Consider the following 26,542-nt stretch of genomic DNA (forward strand, 5'->3'; position numbering starts at 1 on the left):
TTCCAATTCACATTTCATAGATAACTTTTATAAGCAAGCCAAGTAATTATTTTATCCTTATAATTTGAATTGAAATGGTTCGCTTTCTGTTTTAGAATATTTAATATTATTTTAATAATAGCAAAACAGTATTCATAAAACAATCTTTTTTGAGATGAGTTCTTTGTCGATCTAATGAAATCTCTGGTACACCCTGCACCCCAAAGACCACCAAGACTTCATGTTAAAAAACGAGATCAAACTCGGATTTCTACTAGAAAAGCTTTCACTATCCAACAGAGAGTAAATATTTATAAACACTCATTTGCTATACATTTCATTCAGCAAGTGATGCTTAGTATATGTGAGATACTGGGCAAGGTACTAACAGCACAATAATGAAAACAGACATGCTCCTCTGCCCTCTCAGGACACAATACTGGGGTGGGGAATGTGGGGAAGGGGAACAGCTAAACCAGAAATTACACAATGAACTACCATGAAGTACTGGGTGTTACAGTAGCACAGATGAGGGGCTCCCAAACCTGACTTGGGGAACAAGGTATCAGAGAATGTTTCCCAAAACAAATGATGTCTAAGTGGCAACCTAAATGTTAAGTTCACACTGACCGAAAAAATAAGAGCGCAGAAGAAAAGGAAGAATGTTTCAGACAGTTAAGTAAACATGGCAAAAGCCAAGATGTGAGATAGTACCTAAAATGTTCAAGGAACTGAAATAAGTTCAGTATGCAGGAGCAGAAAGGTAAGACATCAGGCTGCAGGAATAAGCAGGAGTCAGAAAGTGAAAGGCTTCCTAAATCATATTAAGAAATTTAGTCTTTATTCTAATAGGAATATGATAATCAGAGCTATACTTTAGAAACAGTCACTCTGACTGAAACGCAAGATTCTAGTTAGATGTGTTAAGACTAGAGGCAGAGCACCAACTAAGATGAGCATTTTAGTAAAACACTTGAGATGATGTGGCCTGGACTAGGTGGTGGCCAAGTAGACAGGAGCCAAGAGAGAAATAGAACATAACTAGGATTCAGCAGTAAACCGAACGTGGGGATTCAGAGAGAGGGTAGAGTCAAGAATTAGTAAGCAAATCATTCAAAGCTACAATGCACAGATCTTAGGTTTCATCTATGGTTTACATACAATGCCTAGCACTAAATATATTTATTAAATGAATAAAGGTTCTGTATTTAATGGCAAAAAGATGATGAAAACAATTTACACTAACAACAGGAAAAAGATATATTTGGCTATGATAAACACAGCTCTGGCTATACTTAAAAAAAAAACAAACAAAAAATACAAGGTAAGTGAGGAGAATATCCAAATAGCAACCCAGCACTTGCTAGAAACTGTAGATACTTCAGAATTGCTGGAGCACTTCCTAATTGTGGTGTGGCCCCTGGTGATCTACTGCTGAGTGACTTTTCTGCACATCTTGTAACTTCTACACCACAACTAAAATGTGATCTGGTCCTGGAATAAAGACAGTACCTGACCTTCAAGCACTGGAAACTTTACTGAGGCAGGGAGGGGCAGAGTAGGATCAAGAAGCCAAGTGCTTCCTTAAATAAAATATTTCCTGCAGCTTGCCCCAGATTTTACAGCTGGGATGATGTTCATCTGTAGAGGGTTTATCAACAAAATGCTGACTTCAGTTGTTTATATTAGCAAATATTAGAAACTGGTAGGCAAATAACACTTCAAAGATAATAATTTTCAAAAAAGTTCCAGAAAAAAATTAGAATATACACGTTTATAATATAAAAGTCACCAAATACTGAGGTTAACAGAATAAGGTTTTACATAAAAGAAATATTGCATGGTAATAAACAGAATTAAAGTCGGAAATACATTTAATTCAAAAATGTCCACAGTTTATGTAAAATTTTCAAATTAATCCATCCCAAAGATAAGACATTTGATCAATATTCATCTATAAAATATTTATATATTTATATCATAATCAAATGAACAAGCCTCCAAAGGTATAATATACAAGCTAATTCCAACCAGTCAGAAAATCCCAAAGAAGCTAAAACCAATACCATAAGTTCTTTACCTGCAGCTCCTTTGAGACTCTTTCTAAGTGATTAGTTATCTTTTTAATCAGATCACTATACATCTGTTCCGAGTGCTGCTGGCATACACATTTATACACACAACTGTGGGGAGGAGGGGAGACAGAAAAACCAAGTTAATGATTTTAAGGTTGAAGCACTTAATTCAACCTAAGGTTAAGGCATACCCTCAATATGTAACCACTGGTCAAATAATTCAGGCCTCAAAAAGTGACTAATTGCAACTCTTAAAACAAAAAGTTATCCTGCTCCAATCAGTGTTCATATGGAGGAGACATTATCACCAGCTACAAATAATCTTTTTGAGTATTCTATTAAATGTTTTATCAGTATTAGATAATCTAATATTGGGTGATTATCTGAGAGTCTGACTATGATAACTACTTATAAGCCAGTTTCTCTCTCGTTTTAATGAATGTCAAAATAAGGAAGAGAGAGTGACAATCAGCAGGTTTCTCACTAACAAAAACGTCTGCTGTATAACCTCTTTGTGCATCACTTGTGCAGAACAGCACAGCTGTCACTTCCTCCTCTTGTGACTGGGCTGATCTCACAACCCACCCCAGTCCTCACTGATTTGCTACTTCCATTTACCAAGAGCTGGGAAACAAAATAACCAAAGATAGTTAAACTTGTGTGCCACAAACATCAACAGATTAAGCTAACATCTCCCTGTGATACTAAAACTACATATTTTTGTCTTTTTCCACTGACCTCCATAATTCCTGCATTATGTATGGTGGGCGTGGCAGGCTGAGGTAGGATTAACACTATCTTCATTTGAAAACCAATTCTGAAGCAAAAAGTATAAATCAAACCCCCAATCCACAAGCACGGAACATATAAATAACTTACAGAGCCTTAATGTAGGTATCATATATTATATGCATACAAACTGTCATAATTCAAGTTGCTGTAAACTTCACTATACCCTCTAAAACCCAAGCAAATTAAATCTTGACTTACCTGTATATCTGTTCATAGGATATGGGGATATAGTCACCAGGACTCTGAGTTAAAAGCTGATCTATGGCACCATCCAATTTTGGCCAGTATGTGCTCTTATAATCTTCAATAGTTATAACATTCATTACTAAAAGTAAAAAGTAAAATTAATATTACTATGTGCCACATGTAAAATAAACACAAATCAATTTTGCATTCTCAAATTCCTCCCACTTACTCTCTGATTTTACACTGACACTGTGTCACCTAAATACAACTCAATTATTATCCCATTTCCAATTTCAAAAATCCCAACCTGGCCAGGGATTTTAAGCAGCCATTAATTATGATTTAAAAAAGAATTACTATGAATCTGTTCATCTTTAAAAATAAAAACAAAACAGCAATTATCTCTGGTTCCCTTTCCCGGTTTCCGTTATCAGTGGAGAGTTCTTAACATGCACTGACCCTCAAATACACATTGCCAACGATGTGACAAGATGGCCTATGCATGAACCACGATAAAGTTCTGGGAAACTATGACCTCCAATCCATCTTTACAGACAGCTCTGGGAAATCTACCTAGGGAAAGGACTATGGAAATTAAATTCCAAACGCTACAGTGCTAAAAACTCACAGAGATTTATCGCACCACCAGTACCTCCTGGACATGACTACAGCTCTTGACTCAGGCTCTCCCTAGCCTATCCTTTAGAAAAGCCCAACAGAAAAAAAAATGTGGATGAACTGGAGCCTTACATTGAAGGCGTACCTCATTCTTAATGGCTGGCTCTTATTCCTCCATGATAGATTTAATAAAGCATTTGTAACAGGTTGTCCTAACAACTGTGAAATCCAGGGGTGATGGGTGCTTCACAACAATGAAATGCTAATGTTAAAAAGAGCTACCCAAAGCACCTAAGATACCCTGGATCAGCCATTTTACTGTTTATTTTTATCAGAAACTCAAGAGCAGAAGGTTGACTTCCTCAAGTGCACACAGCTAATCACTGGCAGAGGTACCAGGTAAAGCAAAGCCTTGACCTAGCATCTTTCTATCACACTACTGATTTCCAAATTTTAGTCATTCAGGTTCAAGACGTTTCTCATGTCTATGTGCCACCTATATCATGTTTGTTCAATATTTTCTTTAAATCAGTTCACTTTTTTTTTTTGCTTAAATATACTTAAAGGACACGTGAGGAGTGAACTATTGATTTACACAACACAGAATAATCTTAAAATGTATTCTGCTAAATCAAAGAATCAGACCAAAAAGGCTACATATGGTAAGATTCTCACTTATTTATAAAGGCATAACTATAGGGAAGAAAACAGATCAGTGGTTGCCCGTGGGACTGGAAGGTGGAAGGAAGGACTGTCTGCAAAGGGGAAGCAGGAAGGAATTTTTAAGACAATGGACTCTTTTGTATGGAACCGTGGTAGCGGATACACCACTCCATGCATTTGTCAAAACCAACAGAACTATACACTATAAAAAGTACATTCACTGTATGAAAAAAAAAACAAAATTTCACCCAGGATGTAGTGGTAAAGATGGAATGGCAAACTGTGGCAAATGAATCTAATTCACAAATGAATCACATAACCCACACTAAAAAAAAAATAGGGAAGAAAATGGAGAGGGAAGGAATGTTTTGACTACATATAAGACTAAAAACAGAAAGAACTGTACATGCGTGTGCACACACAGGCACACACACAAAAGGGAGAAGGAGGCCAGATGCTGGAGGGCCTTATGGGCAATGGAAAGACTTTGCCTTCCACTCTAAGATGAGGACATGTGGAAGGTTTTGAGCAGTGATGTAATCTGACTTTGATTTTCTATGGATCATTCCAGCTTCTGTACTAGCAATAAACTAAGCTAGATAAACTAAATAAACTAAACTAACTAGCAATAACTAACTAATAGTTTAGATAATAAACTAATAGTTTAGATAATAAACTAAACTAACTAGCAATAAACTAAGTTAGAAGGCTGTGAGATGATGGGGGATTGGAGTAGGTGGTAGCAGTGAGGGCAAGAGGAGAGGTCAGATTTTGAATATATTTTAAGGTAGAGCCAACAAGATTTGCTGATGGTTTGGATGTGAGACGTGAGAGAAGGGTCAAGGATGACTCTAAAGTTTTTAGCCTTCAGCACCGAAGGATGGGGTTGCCGTTGACTAAGATGAGGAGGATGTAGGAGAAGCTTAGCACGTCTGGGAGTGAAGCTGAAACTGTTGGTACCCCACCCATTTACTGTGATCCACAAAGGCCACTGTCAACACCTACCATTATTTGCCAGTGTTCTCTCTGGCTGCCGGGGTTGCGCTGCCTGAAGGAGAGGCCAGTTGGAAGTTCTAGAGAATTAACACCCCCAGGAGCCACCATCAAGCAATGACTAATGAGAACTCAGTGTAAATACCCAGCGTCTCCCTTTACTCTGGGTGAGTATGCACTGACTCCCAAGTCCCCACTGGGATTCCACTCCAGTCGCCGCAGTGTCGCCTTCTTTATGGCTTCCTTACCATCCCTGTCTCTGTCTCCACACTCCTGCAGGCGCTTCCTAGAATCACCCCCTTGTGCATAAAACTACTCGCACTTAAAACAAAATAAGAATTGATCAAAAACAGAAAAGTAGTGTCATGTGCAACATAGAAATAAACAGTGTTGTTAATTCTAGCTAGGTCCTACTGCCTTTAAAGGTTCTCAGTGAAGCTTGCTTTCCCTGTGAATAAAGGAGGTCGGCAGATGCTGAGAAGTGTTACACGCTAGCTCCAAAATACCACCTTTCTGCTTTCAGAAGGATTTAAAAAAAAAAAAATTTTTTTTTTAGTAACTGAAAAACAAAGAACTTTCTCACTATGTGATTCTAGGCTATTGAACCTCCTATCAAGTGTTTATCACCTAAACCACATCATACACCTGCGCTACGCCAAACGCTGGGAATTAAGGAAGGTAAGTGACAAGCTCAGAAAGAAATCTTCAAGTACTGAAAGCCAAGAATGAACACACCAACCCCATGGGTTCCTGGACCACTCGGTTCAATTAACTCCACCCTGTGCTGCGGCTGGGGAGACACCTGCTTCCCAAGCACACGTTTCACTTTGGCAAATCTCCAAGTCAAAGATGTGACAGAGGAAAAAGAACCTAAGATGTGAAGTCCCGCAGCTGTAAGGACAGAATGAAGTTCCACAGAAGCAATGCTTTCTGATGCCTCTCAGGTATCTTTCATGTGGCATTAAAAAAAAAAACAAAAACTGCTCTGGTTTTAAATATCTTTGAAAACAGACTTTCAAACCAAAACGAAAAAGGCACCAAGTCACAGTAGAAAATCTTAAATCCTATTTCCACATCTAAAAAGAAGCTATATTTCCACATATATTTTGCTTGAAAAACAACAGAAAACCAATTCACTTACATGCTAGCTATTATGGAGTGAATGTCTGTGTCCCCCCAAGACTCATGTGTTGAAACACTAACCCGCAATGTGATGGCATTAGGAGGTGGAGCCTTTGGGAGGTTTTTAGGTCATGGGGGCGGAGCCCTCACATGAATGGATTTAGAGTCTCTGGAGAACTCCCTCACCGCTTCTGCCATGTGAGGACCCAGTGAGAAGATGGCCTTCTACGAACCAGGAAGCAGGCTCTCTCACCAGACTCTGAATCTGCCAGCGCCTTGATCTTAGACTTCTCATCCTCCAAAAGTGTGAGATAAATAAGCCACCCAGTCTGTGATAGTCTGGTACAACAGCATGAACAGACTAAGACACTGGCTAACATGACTTTCTTCTCAGGAGCCACCCAATCTTCACCACAGTAGCAAAGGAAAGCAGAACACAGAGAAGCATCTGCAGAGCTACAGAGAGTTCGAAGAACGAGCACTAGCTGGTATTCATACACTTAGCCAAAGATTAGGAAGGTTTTTCATACCAATCTGTGGTCAACACTTAAAATGACAATCCAGAAAATGTTAAGATATTGAATTTCTTGCTAATCTCAACCCAATCTCTGACTTAAAACAAACAAAATATATTAGCTGTTTGGTTTATCCAACATTTGACATGCACAGCCTCAAAGTGTGTGTACGTGTGTGCGTGTGCGTGCGTGCAGTCCTGAATTCTAAAACTAGATCCTCTAGCTAGAGAAATGTAATCAATCGCTTTCAACTTTGCCCACAAAAAAGTTCAGACTAACCAAAAACAAAATGAAACATGGAACCTAAACAAAAATGAAATTACCATTAAATAACTACATTTTACCTAGGTTAGATTTTCCAGCTTGAAAAAAGTGCACTATTTTTTAAACTGTTTAAAGAAGGTATTCTAATCTCAAATGCCTACAAGGCCCAGGCCATTAACATAAGTGAGTAAAACAGGCCTGGTATAAGAATAAAAAAGAGCAGTGAGCATTTCCATGAGCTGGAGAAGGCATATGCCCTCTAGAGACATTCAAGTTCACAAAATGTAAAAACCCTCAGGTTGCCCTCATAACATCACGCCACAAGGCTTAAACCTTGAAACTCATAAGATAACAAGCTCACACAGCCTCAGTTCTATTGAGAAAGTACTACAACTGACCTTTACTAAAATAAAGTGAAATAAAATCTAAAACACATGGAATAGCTGGAATCTAAGGTTCAGGAAATACTATCAGATTGCTAATAAATGAGAAACTATTAGGGATATGTAATTCATACCAGGCAGGAATAAATATGTTCAACTCTCATACTTTGTTATCCAAGTAACTTATCAACACTTGACACATTATGCGTTTATTATCATTCTTCCTCAAACTACACATAAGGCCCTTGGAGAAGGAATTCAGCGCTAGAGCCCCAGCTCCAAACTACCATATGACAGGTATTCAATAATGTATGTGAAGTAAATTAATTTAATGGAAGTCAAAATAAATGTTTAATATAAAAAGTCCAAGGCATACTACTTATTAGTAGCTCTGGAATTAAAAATTGAAGTGCATTTGGTTTCACACAGGCTAAAGCAAACCAGGTAAGCCCTACCAGATATTCCTTTTGAGTTTTTTTTCTTGTTATTTGTTTGTAAGGGGAGGATATATTCAGAAACTATAGCAGGTATTATTAATTCATTCTTGGTCTACTGCAAAGACTGGCCACTACCTACTATCAGTGGCTCTCAAAATCCGATACCAGAGCAGCATCAGCATCACCTGGAAACTTGTTAACTTAATGTAAATGCAACCTGCCAGGCCCCAACCCAGACTTAGGGAGTCAGAAAAGTGGGGAGCGTATAACACGTGATACAGAAATCCATTTGAGCCTTCCAGGTGATTTTTTTTTTTTTTTGCTGTACGCAGGCCTCTCCCGTTGCAGAGCACAGGCTCCGGATGCGCAGGCTCAGCGGCCATGGCTCACAGGCCCAGCCGCCCCGTGGCATGTGGGATCTTCCCGGACCAGGGCACGAACCCGTGTCCCACTTCATCGGCAGGCGGACTCTCAACCACTGCGCCACCAGGGGAGCCCCCTCCAGGTGATTCTTATGCCAGCTACTTTGAGAACCACTGCCTAATGTTCCTATTCAAGCTCAGGACAGCCAAGGGTCACAGGTGCTCCTCTGTTCTCCATTGCTAGCACCTGGTTGTTGGTTCCGAAAAACTCAAACTAGAGAGTCAAAGGTGTAAACGTAGCACAGAAAAAAATTTAAAGGGCAGCTAGGAACTGTTTTATGTCAAAAAGCATTAAAGTTCTACTCTTCCATGTCCCTTCTCCCCACCAAAAAGGCCACTTTCATTAAGAACTGGCTCCTTAAGAAGAATACAGTATTGGCAATTATGAAATAAATGATTAAGCCCAATTAAACAGGCTAAATTGTGTCTCAAACATAGTGACCTTTCAGATTAATTGTAACTAATTACAATTAGATAATCTGACAGATGGACTAGTAGAAAAAAGCTCTGGGCCTTCCTTTTAACTCTGGCTAGGGTATGTGCTCTAAGAGAAAAATTACGACTTCTTATTGTCACAGCAAGCCCATAACAATCTTGTAAATCTGTGTGGTCCAAAACATTACCACCTGGTAGAATATTATTCTTCCTCCAGCACAAGGGGATGTCTGAAATCTTTCAAGTAATGGACAGAGAGAAGCTGAAGGCCAAGAACAAAGCCTGCAGAATGGGGAGAAGCCTTTGGGAATAAAGAAAAAGATCAGTCAGAGTGGAAGAGAATCAGAATCAGAACAAGGCTGTGTAGTCTAACAAATAAATGGAGTTTTACTCTTTATTTAAAACAAACAAAATCCCTGTTACTTATTTCTCTCAAAAGGAAAATAATTTGATCCTGGCAAAGGAAAAAGTAACACTTAGCTGCTCCTAAGAGAACTGCCAAGTTGGGAAAAAAACAGTAATAGAGGTGACCAAATCCTTTAAAGATCCTTTTCCATATTAGGAAAAAAACAAAAGCTGTGCCAGCTACTCGGGTATATTTTGACTCGCCAGTAAAAGATGATAGCTAATGTTAAGTCCTAATGAAGCAACTGTTTCTGAAGTAAGCTAAAAACTTTTAAAAGTTATATGCTCTATGGGGAGTTTCTAAGTTTTAAGTTCTAAATTGCATGTGTTTGGGAAGTTTCTAAGTTATAGGGTTTGGGGTTTAGGGTAAGTTACATTTATATAAACAAATAACTACATAACATTTTGGCCCAGATAAGGCTTATAACATACTAACTATATGAAACCATATAACCTGCTTTGCCTTGTTTCAAATGACATGTTTCTTTCCCCCAAACACTGTAAAACTTGTATAGAAAACACTCCAGTGTTGTTTTACTGCTTAGAAATGACACATTTCTCAAATTGAGGAAAAAACAGAACAGTAGAAACTTCCTTCATCACTACTATCTTAGAAAGTAGCTGCAGTGACCTACCGGCAAGACTGAAATCTATCAGTACGTTACTGTAGAATAGTTACTGCACTACATTATGCTACAATTACAACGTCACATCTGAGCCTGTGACACAGTTCTCACTATGAACATGTTATGAAAATACATATATGAAAAGGTCAAGTGCTATCAAAACATCCATTATGGCTCCAACTCCAACTAATCCAGAATCTCACAATATTCAAATAGAAAGTATCTGCTCAATTGTGATTACATATGTGCAAACCATGCTAACTGCACATCTGCCGTAGTTTTAAAATTCTGTTTTTCCTGCAAGATTTAAACTAGTCAAACTCTCCATGGCATTAAGACCAGGAAAGTAACTCTGAAGTAGTAGCATAAGGCAGTGTGTGCTGAGGTGGAAACACCAATAGTGAGCTAATCTTGCCCTGCAGGACCCTGAGAAGTTCAGGACCTAAGGACAGGATACAATGAGCGAGGTTTAGAGGCAGAGAGCTGGTGGCTGGAGTGGGAAGGGTGAAGATTGGTTGCAAGTCTGTAGACTAAACAGTAAAAAAGAGAAGAGTTATCCTGCACAGAAACTGAAAGGTAAAAGCTTGGGACTTCAGGACAGATACATGGCGGGTGGGTGTGTGGGTGTGTGGGAAGCACAGGGCTGACAGATTTAAGTAAAGTCAAAAGTCAAAATAAGAAATGTTCAAACATCTAACCCTGCTCCTTTTCTTTAATTCTAGAATGCCATCGGCCAGGAGAAGGGTCTTTACTTCCTGCCCCACCTACCCAACCCTACCATTCTCCCAGAAAGGAAGAAGATCCTTCCCTAGAGAAACGGAACAGCCCCAGAGAAAAGACATTCACATACTATTTGGCAGTTCCCCAAGAATAGCAGCTTTGCATCCAATTAACCCGAAGTGAAGCCCAACACTTACACTTGGCAAGGTCCCTTGTAAACACTGAACTACCAATTAGCCTTTTTCACTTTTAAATACGAATAGACAGCTAAGGATCACGAATATTTGCAAAGTCTCAGACATCAGAGATCAAAACAAACAAAAACTGCAAAGATAAAAGCAAAGAACTAAAAGAACAAAAGAAAACTTTTTTAAAAACCTATAATTACTATGCTGAGAAGATAAAAATTAGTAACAGTAATGAAAAAGGAGAATTCCAAATGCTCTTAAAATTAAAAATACAGCCATTGTTAAAAATCCAAAAGAAGGGCCTCCCTGGTGGCACAGTGGTTGGGAATCCGTCTACCAATGCAGGAGACACGGGTTCGAGCCCTGGTCCAGGAAGATCCCACATGCCACAGAGCAGCCAAACCCATGTGCCACAACTACTGAAGTCCACGCATCATAGAGCCCATGCTCTGAAGCGGGAGAAGCCAGCGCAATGAGAAGCCTGCACACCACAACAAAGAGTAGCCCCTGCTCGCTGCAACCAGAGAAACCCCGCATGCAGCAATGAAGACCCAACACAGCCATAAATGAATGAATGAATGAATGAATAAAAGCATTTATCTCATCATAAATGCCTTTATCATAAAAAAATCGAAAAGAAAAAAGTAAACACCTAGAAACTCTCCTAGAACATTAAGAGAAATAGAATATACTAAAAAATAGTTAACAGACTTAGAAGATCAAAACAGGAAATTCAACATTTGACTACCAATAATTCCAGAGAAAAGGGAGAAGAGAGAAAATGTAAAAGGAGAAAAACACTGACTCATTTACCTAAGAAAACATCCCAATAATTTTCCAAAGGGAAAAAAAGACCACACGCAAAATAACAAGAATAAAAACGGCACCTGAATTCTCCACCGTAACACTGCAAGCTTAAAGTCAATGAAGCAACACTTTAAAAATTACTTAGGGGGCTCCCCTGGTAGCGCAGCAATTGAGAATCCGCCTGCCAATGCAGGGGACACGGGTTCGAGCCCTGGTCCAGGAGGATTCCACATGCTGCAGAGCAACTAAGCACGTACACTGCAACTAGTGAGCCTGCGCTCTGGAGCCCGGGAGCTACAACTACTGAGCCCATGTCCCACAACTACTGAAGCCTGCGTGCCTAGAGCCAGTGCTCCACAACAAGAGAAGCCAACGCAGTGAGAGGCCTGCGCACCGCAGTGAAGAGTGGTCCCCATTCGCTGCAATGCGCAGCAACGAAGACCCAACGCAGCCAAAAATAAATAAAATTTAAAAAAAAATTATTTAGGTAAGAATTCTATACCCAAACAGTCAATCAAGTGAGCATTTTTATATATTCAAGACCTGATATTATTATCCATACACATTTTCCCAACAGACTGCCAGCAGATATGTTCTGTACATACACACACATACATGGGAACACACCAGTAAAAAGAAAGACATGAAGTGAGGAGGCCAAGATGGCAGAGTAGGAAAACCCTGAACTCACTCCTCCTCCCATGGATACACCAAAATTACAGCTACTTACAGAGCAACTATCTATGACAACGGCCTAAAAACTAGCAGAAAAGATATTCCACAACTGCATACCTAAACAAGGAACCACAATGAGCTGAGTAAGAGGGGATGAGACGCGGTATTGTCAGGACTCACAACTCCAGGTCAGCGATCCACGAATGGGAGGAATATCACAATCAAAGAGGTTCTCCCCAAGGAGTGAGGATTCTTTCTGAGCCCCACATCAGGCTCCCCTGCCCAGGGTTCCTGCATCAGAAAGATGAGCCCCCAGAACATCTGACTTTGAAAACCAGCAGGGCTTATGTCCAGGAGAGCCAGAGAGCTGTAGGAAACAGACTCTGCTCTTAAAGGGCATACGTTAAATCTCACACACTTCAAATCTCAGCACAGAGGTAGTAAACTGAAAGGAGCCTGGGTGAGACCCACTTGCTGATCTTGGAGAGCCTCCTCAGGAGGCAACTGGAACTCCCCCTGGGGATGGAGATGCTGGCAGTAGCCATTTTGGGCAGTTCGTATAACACCGCACTGGCAAGTGACATTTTGGAATCCTCCCCCTAGCTTATTAGCACTGGGGGCTTACCCGCCCACCTTACCTGCCCACCAACAGGCCAGCCCCAGCCCCAGGGCCAGGCAGACAGCTGGGAAGCCTACCCTGCCCTCCAGCAGCCCGGCAGCCACTGCATGAGGCAGGGCCTCACAGTCAGGCTGGGGGCCAGCCCCGCCTACCAGCACACCCACCGTGGCAGTCCTGCCATAAAAGAAGGGCACAGGCAGCCCTACGGGGGCACCCCTTGAGCATATAGCTATGGTGACCAGAAGGGAGTGTGCTACTGGGACCCACTGGATGTCTCCTACATAAGGCCACTTCTCTAAAATTGGGAAATGTAACCAACCTAACACAGAAAACTGGGCAAAATGAGCAGACAGAGGGACATGTCCCAAACAAAGAAACAAGACAAAACCTCAGAAAAAGAACTAAAACGAAGTGGAGACAGGCAATCTACTCAACAAAGAGATCAAGGTAATGATCATAAAGATGCTCCCTAGCCCAGAAGAATGGATGAACATGGTGAGAATTTCAACAGAGAGCTGGAAAATACTGAGAACCAAACAGAGCTGAAGAATACAATTAACTAAAATTAAAATTACACCAGAAGGAATCAACAGTAGATTAGATGACACCGAGTAACAGACTGTGATCTGGAAGACAGTAGTAGAAATCACCCATGTTGAACAGAAAAAGAGAAAAAAAAATTTTTTTAAATGAGGATAGTTTAAGAGACCTCTGGTACAACATCAAGCATACTAACTTTACAGGGGTCTCAGAAGGAGAAGAAAGGGGCAAAGAACTTGTTTGAAGAAACAGTAGCTAAAAACTTCCCTATCCTGGGGAAGGAAACAGACATCCAATTCCAAGAAGCACAGAGACTCCCAAACAAGTTGAACTGAAAGAAGTCCACGCTAAGACACATAATAATTAAAATTGCAAAATTAAAGATAAAGAGAGAATCTTAAAAGCAGAAGAGAAAAGCAACTAGTTACATACAAGGGAACTCCCATAAAGACTCACAGCTGACTTCTCAGCAGAAACTTTGCAGGCCAGAAGCGAATGGCATGATATTTGCAAAGTGATGAAAGAAAAAACTTAAAACCAAAAATACTCTACCTGACAAGGTTGTCATTCAGATTTGAAGGCGAGATAAAGAGTTTTACAGACAAGCAAAAGCTAAGAGTTCAGCGCCACTAAACCAGCTTTACAAGAAATGATAAAGGGGTTCTCTAAGCAGAAAAGGCCACAACTCAAAATATGAAAATTATGAAAGGAAAAATTTCACTAGTAAAGACGAACATATAGTAAAGGTAGTAGATCAGCCACTTATAAAGTTAGTAGGAAGGTTAAAAGACAAAAGTAGTAAAATCATCTAAAACCACAATAAATAGTTAAGGGATATACAAAACAAAAAGATGGAAAATACAACATCAAAAACATTCAACATGATGGGGGGAATAAAAATGTCTCGTTGTTAGAAGGCATTCAAACCTAAGAGATCATCAACTGAAAACAATCACATATGTATATATGTTGTACCATATATACAGCTTAAGATACGTGGTCAATAATATTGTAATAACTTTGTATGGGGAGAGACGGTTACTAGATTTATTGTGACGAACATTTCATGATGTATGCAAATGTCAAATCACTATGCAGTACACCTGAAGCTAACATAATACTGTACATCAACTATATTTCAACTTTTAACAAAACTTTCAATAAATAAATAAATAAAAAGGAAGACATCAAGTAACAATCATTCCACCTGTTGGGAAGTCCATGAGTGGCAACTGTGGGCCCTAAGAAATAAACAGGGGGCTTCCCTGGTGGCGCAGTGGTTGAGAGTCTGCCTGCCGATGCAGGGGACACGGGTTCGTGCCCCCGTCCGGGAAGATCCCGCATGCCCCAGAGCGGCTGGGCCCGTGAGCCATGGCCGCTGAGCCTGTGCGTCCGGAGCCTGTGCTCCGCAACGGGAGAGGCCACAACAGTGAGAGGCCTGCATATCGCCACAAAAAAAAAAAAAAAAAAAAAAAAAAAAAAAAAAAAAAAAAAAAAAAAAGAAATAAACAGGAACAAGAAGATTAACAGCTCCACAAGCAGACAAAAAGGAAATACTGATTAACTGAGCATTTCAAAAACACCAGTGACAGGTATACGGTGGATGTGACAAAGATGCTGAAAAACTTTAAGAATCAGTTTTTCAAAAACTATGCAAGTATAAACAAGGCAACTTAATAGCAGAGTTTGATGTGAAAGAAAATGCAATCTGAGTACACTCCTGGCCCTTCAGTGATTATTTAGTTGTAATGTAAATATGGTTTATTTTGAACCAAAAATTGTGTTATTTAAAGAATTAAAGAGGTAAGGCGTGTAGAGGTATAAGAGAACTAAAACGTCGTGGAAATAACAGGTCAACAGGTAATATAAAACTAACTAATTAATTAATAACAATATTAACACATTGAAATGTGTGGATAAATACCAGAAGAGACAACTAAATGAATTAAAAATAATTGACTCTGGGTCACAGGTCCAGGAATGGGAAGGAACAAAGGAAGGAATCACTGATTTTCATTATATATCTTTTCATACAGTTTAAGTTTTTAAAGTATAAGCCTATATAAAAGCAAAGTTCTGTGCTGTTTTGTTCTAAGACCAAAGAGCTTGGTGAAACTCAAATCCTCAGAAAGGTAAAAACAAATCTGGTGAAACTAAATTTTTGTTTCAGCACTTCCAATATTCTAAAGTGCATGAAATGAGAAAGCTCAGCTTACCCACTGCCTACTGGACCTCTCCACCCAAATGTTCCACAGACAACTTAAAAAAGACACACACACACCCCTACCTATACGCCTACCATATCCTTATCCTCCCTTCTTCCCAACCAAATTTTACAGACTGTAGTCCCCAAATGTTTCCAAAGTCGGAAACCACCTCTCTTCCAATGCTTTATTTGTTCAGGCTGTCATCTCTTGCCTAGACTACAATAATTAAACCCCCTAACCAGTCTCTCTGCCTCCATTCTCTCTCCTTTCTAATCTATATTAACATGCTAAGACAAATTTTACCAAGTGGACTCCCTTAATATACTTCAGTGGCCCCTATTCCTGCAGAAGAAAATCCCATCTCTAACCTAGCATGCCCTTCGCATCTAGACCTTTCTATCGATCTAGGTTTAATTTGTGCCACTCCCTCCTCACACCCTATGTTCCTACAATAATTTCAACTCTGGGTCTTCCACACAGTCTTCTCCCTCTGCAAAGGAAGTCTCTTCAAGCCCAACCCTGCCACCTCAGTCCTCCTAACAAAGATTCTTTTTCCCTCTATGCTACCATGTACATACATAACTTTACCACAGCACTTAATTATAATGTATCACAATCATCTGTCCATCAACCACCACATTAAACTCTGTCTCATTCATCACCAGAGGCTAAAATATTACCTTGGCATACAGAAGACGATAAATAAATATCTGTTTGGATAAAATGCCATTCTACTCAGCACACACGCAACTACAAGTTACTTATCTGTACTCTTAACTACAGAGGTTAATAGGCAAACAACTACAAAAGTAGGAAGAAAAACGGAAGGCCAGTTTTCCCTGCCAAGGCATATTATAAAAGAATATCCACAATCATTTTTTATATAGCATTTAACAGTTCACAATGTGATTATATATGGTCTGTGGCTTACAGAGTTACAGTTTAAAGAGAAAGGGAACAGCATTCATTTTCTTTAGGGATTTGGGACTGGGCCTTACATAAACATTACAATGGCTTTCTCTTACAGTTTCATCACTGTCACTGTGCGATTCATGTCAAAAAACGGCAAGACAAGATCCCCAACGAGATCCTGAAATTTGGACAATCGATCGATACCACAGTGATGCTTGCTGCAGCACAGCTCCACTAAGCTGGAAGGCAGGAAGATACCAAACAACCACCACGGATGCTGCAAACAGTGCATATCTTAAGGCCTGAATACATTAACTGATTCACTTGTAAAAGAATCAACCAATCTGGAAACGCAGGTAGGACCTGATCAAGTAGAGCAACTTTATTTAGGATTTACTAAAGTCAGTTAACACTTTCACTAAATTCAAAAGTCAATTTTAACATACTTCTGAGTCATTAATTTAAAGAAAAGAATAATTTCATTGAGTTCAATTAAAAAATACTGTGAAGCTTTTATTCATCTGGAGAAGCTTTTGGTGCAGTGGATTCATAATTATCCTGAGATCATGGCACAGTACCATCAGTCAAGGCAAGATCCCCCCGCAACCCCCTTCCATCTAGCCATTCGGTGCCTTTTATCCTCACGCTCCAGTCCCACCTGCCCCAACACATTCAGACAGGGAACCATTCTAGCCTGTTTAATGTATCTGGAATATAAACAGATGTGACATATGCTACATCTGAGCAGAGGCTTTAAAAGCCATTGTGTGTTGCTGTCCACTCTCTTCTCTTTGTCTCTGCCAAGACTGACAGGACCCAGAAAAGAGCTGCGCTTCAGAATGGGATGACATGTGAAAAGCCACAACCGTCAGCCACTAACACAACATGAGCAAAAAATAAGCCTTTGTTGGTCCATAAGCTCCTGAAATTTGGGGGTAATTATCAAGCTGACTAATGTTCAATGAAAAACTGAACTAAGTAATTACACTTCCCAAATTACATTCCATCAATGAGATACATTTGAATGAGATTTGGAAGGCCAAAGGGAGGCAAAGGACAGATTATTGCTGCTGGTGGTTCTGGCAAGTAAGGTTAGAGACATCAGAATTTGTGGCAGCCGAACTCCAAGTTCCAGTGTCTGGTCACCAACTTCAAGGATGAGGGAGGCAAGTGTGACGATGTAAGAATGGCGGTGGTGGCAGCAGCAGCAGCAGCCTGTCCGCTGGAATGCAGCTTTAGGCGAGCAGCCTCACTGACTTCATACCTCTGACCTTTCCAGCAATTTACAATGGACCCAATTTCTGCTATTAGAACTCCTGTTGCTTTAGATACCTAGAGTATTTTCTTGCACTGAACTGACTGATTAAAGTATTTGGTACCAGAGTAGTTACAGGACACAGACTCTTAAAAGCTAGGAACCTGGCTTTGGTTTTCCAATCTAGTTGGATTTAAAGGCAATGATAACATTGCCACCATTAGATAACATAATACTAATAGTATATGGCATGTAGCAGCAAAGAATTACTTACCACCTGTAGATACCTGGAATAAAGTTCTTCTTGAAGAAAACAGCATGGCAGACTGCTAAGTGCATTATGATGGAAATAAGAAAGACAAGGACTGTGGAGTGGGCTGATTCTGAGGACAGGTGAAAGCTTTAAGAAAATGATTAACTCAATAAACAGAAGACCAAAGAGCATCCATGAATGCATAAAAGAACCTCTTAATTCTTATAGGTATAGGGTTGATATAGCCAAAAATCAAACAGAGTGATTCTGCAAGTTACAGAATTACCATATAAAAATAATCTCTTAAGTAAAAGTTAGGGCACTGATTGTGAAATGATAAGACCCTGAGGCCTGAAATGGGGTCAGTTTAGTAGAGTTTGATCAATCTGAGAACCCCGACCTCACAAAACTCACTGAGCCTTCCCTACCTGAGAAGCACCCCTCCCACCCAATACGAGGCTAATCTTTACTTGACTGAAGCCCCTGCTCCCTTGCTGTAATACTGACTGGAGCCTTGCAAGGGAATGCAGATTCTCCTCATGCCTTACTCCAAGCAGCTCTCACCGCCTCTAAACCTCCAACTATTATAAATCAAATTTCCCAGGGGAAGAAGCACCAAATCTAAACAAACAGGAGCCAGCCTTCATTCCAAAAGAACTACAGGCATACCTCATTTTATTGTACTGTGCAGATACTGCGCTTTTTACAAATTGAAGTTTTGCGGCAACTCTGAGTCTAGCCAGTCTACTGGCGCCATTTTTCCAACAGCATTTGCTCACTTTGCATCTCTGTCACATTTTGGTAATTCTCGCAATATTTCAAACCCTCCACCAGCGAAAAGATTATGATTTGCTAAAGGCTCAGATGATATTTAGCATTTTTTAGCAATAAAGTATTTTTCAATTAAGATATGTTCAATTTTTTTTAGGCATAATGCTATTGCACACTTAACAGACTATACTAGACTGTAAACATAACTTTTATACGCACTGGGAAATGAAAAAATTTGTGTGATTCACTTTATTGTGATATTCACTTTACTGCAGTGGTCTAGAACAGAACCCATAATATCTCTGAGGTACACCACTGTGGACTCTCAGAAGACATTAAGAATTCTAAAGACTGAAACATAACTTTAGGTAAGACTTAAGTTATCAAAAGGAATACACTTACTGAAGATTCTTCATTCACTGCAGTATCTCAAGAAACCAGATATGGTTGTAACAATTTGCTCAGTTAACTGACTGAAACCTGGACTCAATGAGAGTCTATGTTAAAAACAGTTGGAACGGGCTTCCCTGGTGGCGCAGTGGTTAAGAGTCCGCCTGCCAATGCAGGGGACACGGGTTCGTGCCCTGGTCTGGGAAGATCCCACATGCCGCGGAGCGGCTGGGCCCGTGAGCCATGGCCGCTGAGCCTGCGCGTCCGGAGCCTGTGCTCCGCAATGGGAGAGGCCACAACAGTGAGAGGCCCGCGTACCGCAAAAAAAAAAAAAAAAAAAAAAAAAACAGTTGGAACTCTTGCTGAATTAACAACAGATTAGACACCAGAGACAACACAGCAATAGAAACTATCTAAACTGAAGCAGAGGGGGGTGAAAAAGCTGAAAAAGATAATGAACAGAGCCTCAGTGATTTAGTGTACAATAACAAGTGGCGTAACATATATGCAACTGAGGGGCATGGGGCAGTAATTCTGAAAAAATATAAAATGAATGATAATGTTCCAGATTTGACAAATTCTAGAACCCCACAAATCCAAGAAGCTCAGAGGACACTAACAAGAATAAGCCTACAGAAAACTCTACCACAAGGAATATCACAATCAAATTAAATTTGATTTAGTGAAAGATAAAGTGAAAATCTTAAAAGCAGCCAGAAAAGGACACATTACTAGAGAGGAACAAAGATAAGAATATTCAGACATTTATTAAAAGAAACAATGCAGGCCAGAAGACAACGGAAAGACATCTTTAAAGTATTGAAAGGAAAAACAAAAACAAAACAAGATTATCAATCTAGAATTCTATATCCAGCAAAAATATCCTTAGAAAATGAAGGTAAAATGCTTTTGGGGACAAACAAAAGCTGAATAAATTCAAGGCTAAATTCCTTGGCAATTTTGGGCACTGCAAATATCTTCCCTAATTCTTTCATCTGTCTGTCACTGAATGAAAACCTTTAATTTTTATATAATCAAAGTCATTACTTTTTCACCTTTGTAAGTTTTAGGAGATAAAACTTTCCCTAGGGAAAGAGCTTCTTCAACACTGTCTTCCATTAATTTTATAACTTTTCCTTTCACATTTACATCTTTAATTATCCATAGTTCATCCCATCTGTGGTGGTAGGTTTTTCTCCATAAAGTAAGCCACTCTTCCTAGCAACATGACTCCTTTCTCTGATGATTTATGATACCACCTTTATCTTAAGTTCCTGAACATATAGGTAAGTCTCTGCTCTCCAATTTGTTCCCCCAGTGTATTTTTTAGGTTCTTGCACTTATACTAGCTTTTATTTCTATAGTTTTGAAACAGTATCTTAACCTCTGGTAAGGTAAGCCCCCACGAAAGCAAAACTTTAAGACTGATTTAGCTATTCACAGACTTTATCCCACCTGCCATATAAATTTTAGATCAGGTTATTGAGTTTGTCAGACAAACCAACTGGAATTTTGATGGCAGTTTAATCAAATTTATAGATTAAAATGGAAAAAACTGACTTCCTTACAACAATAAGTAATCCAATCCCAAAAGCATGGAAAGTTTTCCCATTTATTTAGGTCCTCTTCTAGCTCCTTATTAAAGTTCTCTCCTTAAAGATCTTATGTACTTAGGGTAATTCCTAGAGACTATAGTTTTCTTGCTATTATTGTATACAATATTTACTTTTTAAAAAAAATTTATTTATTTTTGGCTGTGTTGGGTCTTTGTTGCAGCGTGCGGGCTTTCTCTAGTTGCGTTGAGTGGGGGCTACTCTTCCTTGCGGTGCGCGGGTTTCTCATTGCGGTGGCTTCTCTTGTTGTGGAGCACAGGCTCTAGGCATGCGGGCTTCAGTAGCTGCAGCGCGTGGGCTCAGTAGTTGTGGCTTGTGGGCTCTAGAGTGCAGGCTCAGTAGTTGTGGTGCACGGGCTTAGCTGCTCCACAGCGCGTGGGATCTTCCCAGACCAGGGCTTGAGCCCGTGTCCCCTGCATTGGCAGGCGGATCCTTAACCATTGTGCCATCAGGGAAGCCCTACAATATTTACTTTTGATTACCTTTACTAATTGGTTATTGCTAGTGTAGTAAATGCTACTAACTTTTGTAGGGTGATCTTAAGTCCAGTAACCTTGCTAAACTCTTACTAGTTCTAATAGCGTCTCTTGATTCTAATGGTTCTTCTAGATAAGTGATATTATCTGCAAATAATGAGTTTTATTGCTTCCCTTCTTATACTTACACTTTTAATTTTTTCCCCCTGTAGTGTTCGTCGGAATCTTTCTTATGTTAAACAGTAACAATGACAGAGGGCATCCTTATCTTGTTACTGATCTTTTTATTTATTTTTTTGCCGTGCCACATGCAGGATTAGCTCCCCAACCAGGGTTTGAACCCGTGCCCACTGCAGTGGAAGCGCTTAGTCTTAACCACTGGACCACCAGGGAAGTCCCTTGTTACTGGCCTTAAAGTAAATGTATCTGAAATTTCTCTGTTAAGTATTATTATTTGTTGTAGGTTTTTGGTAATGACCATCATTTAGTTATCCTGCGTTCCAAGCTTGCCAAGAGTTTTTATCATATATGGGTGCTGCATCTTATCAAATAATTTTATGGTATCGAAATAATGATGAATTCTCTCCCTTTAGTCTATTTTTTTAAAACTTTTTAATGGGAATTTTCAAGTACATATACAAAAGTAGAGAGAATGATGAACCCATATGCTCTCCTTTAGTCTACTAATAAGATAAATTACATTAACAGATAAATGGATGTTGAACCACACTTACATTCCTAAAACAAACTCTATGGATCAAGATTCTTTTAACACATTGTTGGGTTTGAAGAGCTAGTATTTTGTGTAGGATTTTTACATTTATGCTAATAACTGAAAACAGATGTATAACTTTCTCATATCAACTTTACCTAGTTTTGGAATCAAGATTTCACTAACTTCATAAAATGAGCTTGGCATCTCTCTCTCTCTCTTTTTCCTATTTCCCAGAACAACTTTTAAAAAGGAATTGTTATTTAAAAGCTCACTGCACCTCAATTATAAGATTATCTTCATCCAGAGTTTTTGAAAGGGGACGTTTTACTATTTCAGTTTTTAGATATTTATTAGTCAGCTCGGGCTTCCCTGGTGGCGCAGTGTCTAAGAATCCGCCTGCCAATGCAGGGGACACGGGTTCGAACGCTGGTCCGGGAAGATCCCACATGCCGTGGAGCAACTAAGCCCATGCGCCACAACAACTGAGCCTGAGCTCTAGAGCCCGCAAGCCACAACTACTGAGCCCGTGTGCCACAAGTACTGAAGCCTGCGCGCCTAGAGCCTGTGCTCCGCAACGAGAGAACCCACTGCAATGAGAAGCCCGCGCACCGCAAACGAAGAGTAGCCCCTGCTCGCCGCAAAGAGAAAAAAGCCCACACGCAGCAACAAAGACCCAACGCAGCCAAAAATAAAAACAAAATAAATTAAAAAAATATTTATTAGCTCAAGCTATCTACTTCTTCTGTTACCAACTTTCATAGTTTGTAGTTTTCTAAGAATTTACACATTTCCTCTAGGCTTTCAAATTTATAAACCCATAGCAATTCATAAAACTCTTCTTTTAAACACCTCATGTTTGTACCTATTTCCCAGTTATCACTTATTGTATTTGCATTTAAAAAATCGGAGGTCCGTTTAGCTTATTAATTTCAAAAAACAATCTTTTGGTTTGGCAAATCTTTCTTTTGTTCCTAATTTCACTAATTTTTGCTCTTAGCTGTATGCTGTTTTTTGAACTCTTAAAATGAACTTAGTTGAAACACTAAAGTAAGTTTCCTTCAGCATTTAGATAAGTCACCCTGCCACTGTGTCCTAGGTCTGGTTTCACTACATAGACTTCAACACACAAATTATACAATATAAACATTATTTTCGTGTACACATAATACGGAAAAAATCGTAGACAAATCTTACCAACCATACCTACATATGAATGTCTCTGACTAAAGCAGTATCTTGAGGGCAAATAAATAAGACTATGTGCTTGTTCCAACAACAACAAAAAAAATGTGTAAGGCTATGACTATACATCTGAACCAAGGCAGATATTTTCTCTGCACAGCTAACTGGACAATTACTGGTACAGCTTGATAAAATTAGCAACTAGAAATGAAATCTCCAGTTCTTTACCAGATGCCATTCAAAACTTGCAGTTATTAATAGGAGAGAAAAATCTCGCTATGACGGTCAATTTCCACCATCACCAGCCCCCAAAAATACCACTTAAAGCAAACGCACTTTTCTTCCTAGCTGTGGAAGCATACATCCTTGGTTGGAGATAGTTTCGGTTACAAAACAGATTTTGGTCTTAAATCTTTCTGCCTGCAGCTGAGCGTTAGGGCAGATCACTAACATAAAAGTTCAACATTGAACACAATCTTAGATTTGGACACATACCGAATGGCTTGTTCTTATGAGTGTAGACATTGAAAAAGTAATTTTATACATTATTAGCTTCAAAACGGATGTCGCAGCTCCCACTGCGCTGCTGTTACTCAAGAAGCAACTCATACATTTCCCTATCGGGATGCAGAAAGCGTGCACTGGAGAAGGGAAAGAACGAAGCGTAGATATAGGTCAACTTTCTAATTCCTGACTTGTTTAACGCAGGCTGGCTAAAGGCACAGAAACACAAGTGGCCAGATTTCTTTTGCCCCTGGTTGCAAAAAACAAACTGAAGGCCTCTCCCTAACGAAACTCGGACAGCCTTATTTTCCCTTCACGTTTGAGGGTGAAACTTAAGGGGGAACGGAGAAGAAAAGAGCTTCCTGATGCTGAGAGATAGCCAGTCATGATACGGCTCGCGTTTGTAGGAGAACTTGGGGCTGTGTGCGTAACCAGGCTGCTCTTTTAGGCCAGGTAATACAAGAAGCCAGGGCCGTTCCGGCGCCGGCCGCGGACACCAAACGAGGCGGGGGAGGGAGGCGGGGAGGAGAGGAGAGACCCAGGCCTGAAACAAAGGAAGCGGGATGGCCGAGAAGGAAGGATTCGGCGTCCGGGTGGGAAGGAGAAAAGCCAAGGCTGCAGACGAAAGGTTGTACTCACAGAACTTGGAGGTGGAGGTGTTGATGTTGATGCTGGAGGTGGGGGTGGCGGCGGGGGCCGCCTTGGCCACGGCGGCAGCCGCGTCGCAGCTCTTCAACATCATGATCACCCCATTCGGCTCCGGCGGTGGCCCCATCGGGAGCCCCTCCTTGGGGCCTTTCCTGTCCACGGAGACCGCAGGCATCGCCAGCAGCTGACCCCCCGGAGGCTCTCGGGCAGGGGCTGGGATCGAAGAGGGGGGCGGAGGGGGCGGAGGGGGTGGGGGTGGCTGCCGGAAGCCGTCCACGGCGGCCTCCCAGTTGTTGTGGTTCTGGTCGTCCATCATCGCCTCGTAGCTGCCCCCCTCCTCCTCTTCCATGCTTTCCTCCATCCTGCAGGCCCCCAGCACCCGCCCGCCTCACAGGCACCTGCCGCCCGTCTCAACCCCAGGCCGGGGGGGCACCGCAGCCTCCTCGAGCTCACATCGCCGAGGGCCGGAACGGGCGCGGCGGGGAGGGCAGCGGCGCGCCGGGTCTCTCAATCTTGCCCGGCCGACTCGTAGAGACAGGGCTGACGGCGGTGGGCGCTCCAGGGCTCCACTTAGGGAGAGGCAGCCGTAAAGCAGCCGCGCCCGTCACGACATTTTACAGCAGCTTCCAACAGGCAGCTGGGGGAGCGGCCCGGAGGACACGTGGTGCGAGGAACCAGCCGCGAGAAAGCTAAACGAAAAGGGGCGGGAGCTGTGAGCCACCCCAACGCAGTACAGCAGAGGTTCGCCCCGCCTCGGCTGGTCCCATGCGGAGAGGAACTGGGCAACCAGTCCCGAGGAGCATTCGTCGGCTCCGCCCCCGGCCCGGCCTCACGTGATAAGGGAGTTTGGCTGCGCACGCGCGTTCAGAGTTTGGTTACCAGGACTACGGGGAGGTGAGCGGATGACTGAAGACGCGCTTAAAGCCTGCCCCTCGGTCGGTGTGCCCCAGGCTTCCCGTCTCACCGGTGTTTTTCTCCCGCTCACCCAATTTACAGGGCTTCGCACTGCAGAGGGTCTTGCAGCCCCAGCTTTTGCTTGACCATGGAGCTAGGGGGCCAGTAGAAGCTCCGCTTCGCCATAATAAACGGGTGGGAGTGCCCAGGGCGGCCCTTGGCAGGATTGCTCTTGAGCCTCAGCCCACACGACCCAAACCCTCAAAATCGAGGAAAACAACCGAGACAGCAGAGTGGCTTAAAAAATAAATGTGTTTGAGCTAATCAAGAACTTTTAAAAAGTTCCTTAACTCTTCCGTACACTGAGGCCAGAAATTTTAAACTTAAAAATGCCACTCTCCGTATGTTTCACAAATCTAACTACAAATTTGAGATTATGTATGAGAGTCTTGAGGGACAAGGAAGAAAGATTGTGTAACTCTATTATAATTTATTCGATTCCTCTGCAATATATATATATATATATATATATATATATTTTTTTTTTTTTTTTATGCGGTACGCGGGCCTCTCACTGTTGTGGCCTCTCCCGTTGCCGGAGCACAGGCTCCGGTCGCGCAGGCTCAGTGGCATGGCTCACGAGCCCAGCCACTCCGCGGCATGTAGGAACTTCCCGGACGGGGGCACGAACCCGTGTTCCCTGCATCAGCAGGCAGACTCTCAACCACTGCGCCACCAGGGAAGCCCTGCAATAACAGTATATTATACGAGAATAATGAATCTTTATTTCTACAGATACGCAATTAGTGTGAAGTGAAGAATCACTTCAGTCACTGAGAAATTGTCTCTGATATACTTCAGTGTCCACATTTGTTTCATCTTCCCTACACGTTTTCCCAGTATATTCTGCACTAAATGAAATGTTTTGACCAATCACTTAGAATGATTTAATTTCAGACAATGCTCCCTCATATTAATTAATGGCATATATTTTTTGAATCAGCACACGGTTTTGATTCTCTGGGCCTGGAACCGTACTAATTTTCTGGCCCTGGGACATTTTGGGAATATGAAAATAAATTTTTTTCAAGTAAAAGACACCTGAGTGAAATGCTGAGGAGGAAAAAAAGGCAACCTTAGAAGTCTATGCCCTGCAAGTAAAGAATGTAAGAGGAAAGACAAATTATAGTCTTTTTCAGACAAACAACCGCTGATAGTTTGTCATCAATAGACTTCTGAGGTGGGTGGGTGGGTGTGC

At 41.0% G+C, this 26,542-nt stretch overlaps 1 protein-coding gene across 5 annotated transcripts in view; it reads right to left on the reverse strand.

Moving 5' to 3' along the window:
• CACUL1 (CDK2 associated cullin domain 1) overlaps positions 1 to 25,257 on the reverse strand; it is a 74,995-nt gene extending 49,738 nt beyond the window's left edge. For 3 of the 5 annotated variants that reach the window (XR_004346081.1, XR_004346082.1, XM_032607407.1), the window contains exons 1-3: positions 24,382 to 25,256; positions 3,045 to 3,171; positions 2,060 to 2,162 (exon numbers count right to left, since the gene is read on the reverse strand). Coding sequence is in view for 3 of the 5 variants with exons in the window: in XM_032607407.1 (XP_032463298.1) it covers positions 2,060 to 2,162; positions 3,045 to 3,171; positions 24,382 to 24,751 (600 nt within the window). In the remaining 2 variants the exon portion in view is untranslated. Of the gene's footprint in view, positions 1 to 2,059; positions 2,163 to 3,044; positions 3,172 to 24,381 lie in introns of all 5 variants that reach the window. The other 2 variants (XM_032607406.1, XM_032607408.1) reach the window with 1 other exon arrangement.
• Between the last annotated feature and the right edge of the window lie 1,285 nt (positions 25,258 to 26,542).

This window comes from Phocoena sinus, chromosome 16 (genome assembly GCF_008692025.1).
Source record: "Phocoena sinus isolate mPhoSin1 chromosome 16, mPhoSin1.pri, whole genome shotgun sequence".
NCBI classification, from domain to species: domain Eukaryota; kingdom Metazoa; phylum Chordata; class Mammalia; order Artiodactyla; family Phocoenidae; genus Phocoena; species Phocoena sinus.